Raw genomic sequence first — 8,278 nt, 5'->3', positions numbered from 1 at the left:
CACCTTATAGTTCTGATAAGGACCTTGTTACTTGAAATGATAACATAGCCTGTCTGTTTGCCGTTTCAAGACTGTGATATATTTTCCTAGTGGTTTGGTTTTAAAAATAAACAGGATTTAATTTTTCTTCCCCCCTCCAAAAAAAAAAAAAAAAAAAAGTCTCTTCCATTCCCTCTGCCTGAAAAGGAAGCCAGGTTTTTTGTCCAGAGGTCAGGTAAAGAAATCCCTGCAGGATGTTGTGGGTGGGGAGTACAGAGGAGTGTGGCTGGGCTCAGTGAGGTTAGAGCACCAGCTCCCCGAGCCCAGGAAGGTGCAGGCTGTTATAGTTCCCCAGAAGAGCCAGGACAAGACTCCACCTCCCCATGGAGTGGCAGGATGGCCGAAGGGAGCCTCGGGCTTGAAGGGGAAAGACCAGTTAACACCAAGTTCTCCGGGGCCACGGGGATGAGCTTCATGTCCAAGTGTTTGAAGGGACTGTTAAGTGGACACCACAGCTGTGACCAGTGTGAGCTGAGACTCAGAGGCTCCCGTAAATAGTGCAGCCACTGAGGGACCCCATCCCTAGGACTTGTGCAGGTCCTGGGTGAGGGAGGGAGCCCCAGATGATGGAGCTGGAATATCCTACAGTAAAGCTTGATGAGTTCAGAGCAGGTGACATTCAATCTGAAGAAACAGAAGAAGCACAACACTCCTTTTGCTCCAGATCACAGAATAAATCCGTGTGCAATGGACTGCATGGTGCCCCTCCGCCCAAATTTATATGTTGAAACTCTAACCCACAATGTGACTGCTTTGGAAATAGGGCCTTTAGGAGGTGATTAAGGTAAAATGCGGCCATAAAAGTGAGACCCTGATCCGACAGGATTAGTGTCTTTATAAGAAGAGACACCAGAGCTCACGTGCACGTCCTCCTCCCTCCCTCCCTCCCCACCACGTGAGGACACAGTGAGAAGGTGGCTGAGAGCTCTCATGAGAAACCACACACTGCCGGACCTTGAATGTAGACTTCAAGAACTGTGAGAAAGAAATTTCTGTTGTTTAAGCCCCTCAGCCTGTGGTGTTTTGTTATGGCAGCCCTGCAGGCTATACACCATTCCCTCCCTAGGGATGGGTCTTGCAGCGTGCAAGAGTTTCCAGCTCCATTACATCCATTTTCATCCCTATTTTATCCAGGTGGCTTAAATGTACCAGCCTCTGAAGTCAAATTTTCTTAATACCCAAGAACCATCAGTTTGCTCCCGTCAGTGCAGATGTCCATTTTCTGCGAGGTTCCCCTCCGCAAGTACTTCTGGGTCTCCTGCCCCAGGACATGCTGATAAGTCCCCCAAACGCCTGCTGGGTTTCCATCTACATGTGCTCCACTCTGCTGCACATGCTGGATTCCCATCAGTGAGAGCTGAACCCTGGCTCCCACTTTAAGTCTGTGCTGAAGACTGGAAAACGGGAAGAAAAGCACAGCCAAGAGGCTTGTCTCTGCCATCGGAGGCGGCCCTTCCCAGAATCCAGGGGCAACAACACCTGGCACATCTCGGGGGGAGGTCTGCCCACCTGTCTGGTGCCAGTACTTTGGAAACTTCCTTGACCATCCCAGACCCTTGGCCATGAGGCCTCTCTGCCCTTCAGGGAAACCCCACCATCCACTCCAAGAGCTGTGGTTTGGCCCTGGACCTCACCCAACGATTCCTGGGTCATTGGACGCCTCGTTCAGGCACCATCCATGAGGATCAGCTACTTGGATCCTCTGCATCGAGCCAGGTCAGGTCTGATAATTGCACACCTTTCCAAACCTCTCTGCAGCCTCCACTGGTCCTCACTCCTCCCTGAACGAGAAGCCACGCACACGTGTCTGTGCAGCGTCGCCCATGAGGTGCAGCCCTGAGCCCCCCTCAGAGAGGGGTCTCTGGCAGCGGAACACACTTCACAGAGATGTTTGTTACACAGACGCACCCTGAGGTGCCTTTTGCGTGACTGTAGGTGCCCCTCAGAGCCTGAGGTCTCAACAGCCTCCCTCGCAGGGTTACGCTTGCTTAAGCGAGGTCCCAGAACAAAGTCTGGCTGAGGCTTCCAGGTGAACTCAGGGCCCCTGCCCCCCGCAGCAGAAGTAACGTCAGGCTTTGAAGTGACAGGGCTTCGGAGACTTCAAAGCACGGAGGGCCACATTTAGCTCCCGATCTAGCGTCCTGTGGGCCCTCCTGCAGAGGCTTTGTGCAGAGGACACATCTCGCAGGCTTGTGGCAGGGGGTGGGGCCTGAACTGGGGCAGAGGGGCGTCTGTTTGTCCTTCCACCCCGAGCTCCCGAGTCCGCCTTGACCCGCCTGCCATACGCTCTCCCTCAAATGCCCACTCACAGCTCTGAGTCCTGGGCTCACTTGAGAAGCTGGCTTTGGGTGGAAAAAAGCCAGAGGCAGCTGCAGTGGTAGTTTCAGGGGTTGTTCTCCCCCCACCAAATATCTCTGTGGCATTTTTCTGTGGGTCTTCGAATCCTCTCCCCCCTCGGCAGTGGGGTCTCACGGTGGCCCTGGAAGGTCACTGCGCACAGCACAGCCTACCCTCTAGGGTCAATGGAGGGTGGTCTGGTGTGGGTATCACCACCATCCCCACGTGGTTCCTACGTAGGGGCGTCCCTGTCCCTTTCTCGTGACTGTTCTGCACACCAGACACTCCTCACGCCCACACGGTTGCTCTTCTCAATTTCTCTCCTCACTGATCTCTCACCAGAATCCTCTTTAACCTCTGTTAGTCTCTACAGGTGCCCACCAGGTGTCAGCCATTTCAAGCATCTGTGCAATCACTGTTTATTTGTGGTAACAAGGCTGTTATCTCACTACAAATGTCATTAGTATCTTGTAGCAGCTACGTAGCATCCATACAGTGACTCTTAGCTTCATAGGGTCCCCAGAGAGAGACTCAGTAGGAATATAGTGGCGAATGCAGTTGGTGGACCAGCATTCTCCATGCAAATGTTCCCTGGGGGCCAATATTCCAAGGGAGGGTCAGTCCTTGCCCCTGAGGGGATGTGGCCCAGATGTGGCTGGCTTCTGGGTCAGCAGAAGATGGCTGTTGAATCAGCCTTCTCAGGCTGCCATAACAACATACCACAGACCTGTTGGCTTTCACAACAGTTCTGGTGGCTGGAAGTCCAAGGTCAAGGTGCCAGCAGGGTTGATGTCTGCTGAGGGCTCTCTCTCTGCGTTGCAGAGGGCTATCTGCTCACTGTGTCCTCATGGAGCTCCCATTCAGTGTATGGGGCAGGAGGAAGCAAGCACTCTGGTGCCTCATCCTATGAGGGCACGAATCCCGTCATGAGGGCTCCACCCTCAGGACCTCATCTTAAGGAGATACTTAGGAAGGAACGTAAGTATCTTCCAAAGGTCCCATCCATAAATACCATCACATTGGGGGTTAGGGCTTCAACATATGTTTTTGGGGGGAGACACAGTTCAGTCCACAGCAGCCATCAAGGAGCAAGGATGCCCCCAGTCACCCCTTGGCACCCAGGCCACAATGGGGCTGTGCTCAGGACTGTGGGGGACTCAGGAGAACGGGGTGGCCCAGGCCAGCGCCTGGCTGTTCACACTCTCCAGGAGCTCTGGATAGGTTAGTAGGATTCACATGGGATGAGCCATGAAGGAAAACTCAGATATAACCTGGGAGAAACAGACTCTCTGTGGGTGGTCAGAGAAGGGAAGGGTCATCAGTGGAGGACTTCTGGAGAACTGGCTCTGTGTCTTCAGCCTGTTAGTGGTCAACAGGTCTCCTGAGCTGGGCCACACAATGTGTGCACAGGACTCAGGGCCTTTGGAGGCAGCTCCAGTGTCATGGTGGTGGTGGGACAAGATGGTGGGAGCAGGGTGGAGTGGACTCAGAGCTGGAGGAACCACAGCCTGTGGGGTCTGTGTGGCCCAGTTGCTGTCCCAGAGAACCAAGTACCCAAGTGGATGTGAGGGCTACATTTAGACCCTGCAGGGTCTGGCTCCTGGCCACCTGGGACAGGCCCCAGCTGTGCTCCTGGGACAGGCCAGAGGGTGGATCTCTGTGCTCCCAGACTCCATGTCCAGGTGGCTTCTTCGACATGGTCCCTTCATAGTTCCTTTGACCAAGATTATTGGGTCACCTGACAAGGGCCATCAGCAACCAGCTCTTCTCTGAGGTCAATAAGGGTAGCCCAAGACAAGGTTACTCAGCATCATTGAATCTATTTATTTGGCAAATCTGATTATTCAAATTAGTTTTCCAGTTAATTGTCCTAGGTTTACACATGTACATATACCCTGTGTATCTCAGATTTTCCAGATTAGGAGTACAAATAAGGCCAGACAATGTCCCTAAGCCTCCACGGGTTTTAGTAGTGAAAATTTCAGCCTCTTCCACAACTAAGTTCAGCCGTCCCTAACTCACTGACTGCCACTCGCTGCAGGGTGGGCCCTGGACGCATCAGCACAGTAACCTTAACCCTGACCCTCTGCCCCTTCTGTGCCTGCTGGGCCTGACGACTTAGCCCAGAGTGTGGACCCTCCCATAGAGCAGCCTAGCCTGCAGCTCTGGGCCTGTGCCCACTCCCACAGACCCTGATGTTTCCTCTGTGACATGCAATCCAGGATGGGTCCTCATGGGGAGAGAGAAGAGGCCCATCTCCTCCCCCTAGCATGTTGGGATCAGTCAGCGGTTCCCAAGGCTCACCTCCACAGTTGTCACATCAACCCCAGTGTGCCACATCCTTCCAAGGACCTACACCTAATAGTTACGCAGCTTGTGGGTCTATACTCCCCTCCAGCCCTCTGTCACCTGGCTCGGCAGAGTCATGCTGCCCACAAGACAAGGCTGCATGTTTGCAGACATCACTGGGGATGACGGGTCATCAGGGCCCCACCATCCCTTTCCTCTTTAGAAGCCTGTCTGGCCCTAAGCACACTGGTAGATACAACTGCAGCATGAACCGCGCCACTCAGCTCCACTGGGCAGGCTCCCAGCTCCCAGTGCAAAGAGAGAAATTGGAGGTGGGTGGTTCCTAACTCCACCCACCCACGGGCTCTGACCCCATCCAGCCCAGTGTCCTGCTGGATACATGTCTGGCTTTCTGAGACTAGCACGAGTGTGCCTCGGCCCAGGATGGCCACGGGACTGTGCAGCCTGTAGGCAGGCGGAGGAGTGTCCAGGGCTTGGAGCAGCTGGGCGGGACTCATCTCTGGGTCTGCGGAGCTCCTGCCCCTGGCTGCCGGTTCATGGAGGCCCAGTCTGATGGGCGGGAGCCTCTGGTCCTGACCGTGATCACTGCTCTGCACCCATTTCTACCCTTTCTTCCTCACCGTTCCCTCCAGCCCCACAGAGTGCCACCTGATCACTGACCGCAGGGGAGGGGGGAGAAGGTGGGGCTTCTGCCCTTCTATGGCTCTCAGTCAAATTGAGGATTCTCAGACAGGAAGCCGCTCTGCCCTCCATCCTTCCTGCTGGTCTCACACCCCAACCCCCAACCCCTCACAGAGCCCCAGCGCTTCAAGCCTGAGACTGTTACCCAACCTCACCTCCTCCTTCCTCAGGGTTTTATCTAAATCGCCCTCTTTCCCCCCCCACAGCCACCCCTCCCTTCCGTCCACCGCTAAGCGGTGGACGCCTCTTCTCCTGAGGTACAGGCGGTTGCTTCTCTTCCTAAAGTAACCCCCCGACCCCGTTCACATTGTCTCATTTGTTACTTCTCATCCCACTCACTCCGTCTTGCAAACCACCCCACAATTTATCCTGATCACCATTTCACTCTCCGGAGGCTGAGTCAGTGGCAGGCTTTCAGCTGCCACCACTGCACCTTCTCTAGAGCATGAGAGGAGCCCAGTCCAAACTATGATTCAATCGTTTACAGTTTCCAACGAGGAACTGCCAAGAGCCCTGTGTCGTCAAGATGGTTCCTCTATTCCTGGCTGCCTCATCTTCTCCCTCCCAGCCACCGGATGGGGACATCTCTGTGGACGGTGCCACCGTGGCCAGCTGCCCAGCCAGGACTCAGGTGGGCAAGACAAGCACCTTGTTCTCCTCTGGCTGAACTTCTCATCATTCTCAAGGAAACTAAGCCTAATCAACAACATCGTAGCCTGTTCAAGAGAGCAAGCTGGTCATGTCCAGGAATTTCCCACTCCCAGGCTTGTCTCTACTGCCTCTCCTCCCCCTGGGCCAGAGCTCAAACTCCACGCAGTGGACGCCCCCATGGCAATGCGGGAGGGGTTGCCCAATTCCGGCCCTTGGCCTGTCTCCTACCTTTCCCAGGTATACCCTGCCCCCTTGTGGCTCTCAGGTGTCACCAGTGCCTTTCCACTCTGTCCCCACTATTTTCACAAAGTGTCCACAGCATCACAAAGCCTGGTCCACACCAGCCTGCCTCAGTCCGTCTGCAGCTTTGTCCTGGGCACAGGAAGGTGTGACTGGCCTTCCAGGCCTTTCCAAGGCCCATAGAAAACTCGGGGCTCTCTGCACATACTTGCTCTCCCCAGTCACACATTCTGCTGGCATCTCTGTGAGGTCATGGGCCAACAGAGCTCCAGAAGAGACCAGAAAGTACAGCTGCTCCACGCCGGGATCCCCAAACCAAAAAGGAGCTTGGTCCATCCCTCCCACTCCATCTCTCCTCCATGCCAACCCTCTTGATTCTCTCTCCTAACTCCTCTCTCTCTTCCTTTCCAGAATCTTCTAGTCTAACAGAAGGACAGAGGAGAGCTGGGAAACAGCCTTATTCAGATGGTCTCATTCTCTTTCTCAATTCTTCCAACCTCATGCTTTTTAGGCTTAGAAATCAAGAGTTCACCTGGGTCTTAGGTTCTTCAGAGCTCCCCAGACACTGAGTGGTTTATATCAAGTTGTCTGGGTGCTGGGGAAAGGGTTTGGGGTCACAGTGAGCAAAGGTGTCATTCAAGTGAGCATCAGAGGGACGGCACACCAGTAAATGTGCCATGTGTCAGCCCCCCATATCAGAGCCCTAGGAAGAGGTATCTGCTATGGAATTCAGACTGAGGTTTCCTTCCTCCAAGCTCAGCTTTCTTCCCTTAGCCATGGTGGTCATGGTATTCTGGAGGACCAGCTGGACCCTGGAAGGCTGGTGGGCCATGATGTCCATGCGGAATTCTTTGATGACAAAGTAGTAGCAGAAAACATCCAGGCAGCAGTTGATATTGGAGAAACACATGGACAATTGCAGGAACAAGATGATGTTCTGCTTGGCTCTGCACTCCACGATAAAGCCATTCCTCACCAGGAACTGCAAGAGGAAACTCAGGTGGACTGGGAGAAAGGAGACCACAAAGACAGCCAGACTGGCCGCGATGGTCCAGATACAGGCCTTCTGCTGGACCCAGTCCTGGGTGTGGTCCCGACGGGCGACCAGAATGCAAATGCTCCTGGAGGAGCAGAAACCCATGATGCTCATGGGAAGAAGGAAGCCGAAGACCTCGAGAGGGAAGAAGACCTTGGCACTCCAGGTGCCGTCAGACATGTTGTGGAAGCACGTGTAGTTTTCCACTTTCCCATGGAAGCTATAGATAGGGGTGCTCCCCACCCACACCAGGACCCAGATGGTGAAGCAGATCCCAAAGGTCTTCCTGGGGGACCGGAGGTGGCTGACCAGGAGCGGGTACCGGATGGCCAAGAATCTGTCCAGGCTGATGTAGCAGATCGTGAAGATGCTCCCATACATGCTGATGAAGTAGAGGCACTCCACTAGGGTACAGAGGGGAAGAAGGGGAGCCTTCACGTGAGACAGGGCCATCTTGAATGGGAGCGAGAACACCAGCAGCAGGTCGAAGACCGCCAGGTTGATCATGTAGATGGAGGTGGCAGCGTAGCAGGGCCACCTCTTCTTCAGGAAGGAGCTGAAGCCTCGGATGGCGAGCAGATTGAGGAGCAGACCGAGGAGGAAGGTAGGGGTGTGGACAGCCAGCTGCACGGTTTTCATCAGCACCTCCACATCATGGAAGGAGCAGTTCTCACTCTGGTTTCGCTGGCTCATGTTCCTTCCTACAACGTCAACGGTAGATGAGATGAAGTTCCTCTTACCCTCTAGAACTGATGGATTCTCACGACTTGGTCAAGAATCATAAACATGACCCCTTTCTCACACAGCAATCTATGCTCTTTGAATAACGATCAGAAAACACAGGAAGAAAAATTACCTCGAAATCTGTGGCCCAGATAGAACCACCGTTACTTTACGTATATGTGTGTGTATGTGTATATATATATATATATATATATATATATATATATATATATATATAAAGTATATATATAATTCCAGACT

The 8,278-nt window shown here is 53.6% G+C and overlaps 1 protein-coding gene across 1 annotated transcript; it reads right to left on the bottom strand.

The window, feature by feature from the left end:
* Positions 1–5,614: 5,614 nt before the first annotated feature.
* GPR55 (G protein-coupled receptor 55) lies at positions 5,615–7,988 on the bottom strand. Its single transcript, XM_004315142.4, has one exon. The coding sequence runs from the start codon at positions 7,985–7,987 to the stop codon at positions 6,962–6,964; it is 1,026 nt and encodes a 341-aa protein (XP_004315190.1). The 5' UTR covers position 7,988; the 3' UTR covers positions 5,615–6,961.
* Between the last annotated feature and the right edge of the window lie 290 nt (positions 7,989–8,278).

The sequence above is a fragment of the Tursiops truncatus genome, chromosome 7 (genome assembly GCF_011762595.2).
Source record: "Tursiops truncatus isolate mTurTru1 chromosome 7, mTurTru1.mat.Y, whole genome shotgun sequence".
Classification (NCBI taxonomy): domain Eukaryota; kingdom Metazoa; phylum Chordata; class Mammalia; order Artiodactyla; family Delphinidae; genus Tursiops; species Tursiops truncatus.
The sequence above is the reverse complement of the archived record's forward strand: the minus strand, read 5'-3'. Positions and strand labels throughout refer to the sequence as shown.

Bases quoted from the DNA above. Each gene is read 5' to 3' on its own strand.
- GPR55 (XM_004315142.4), bottom strand. From the start codon at position 7,987: ATGAGCCAGCGAAACCAGAGTGAGAACTGCTCCTTCCATGATGTGGAG.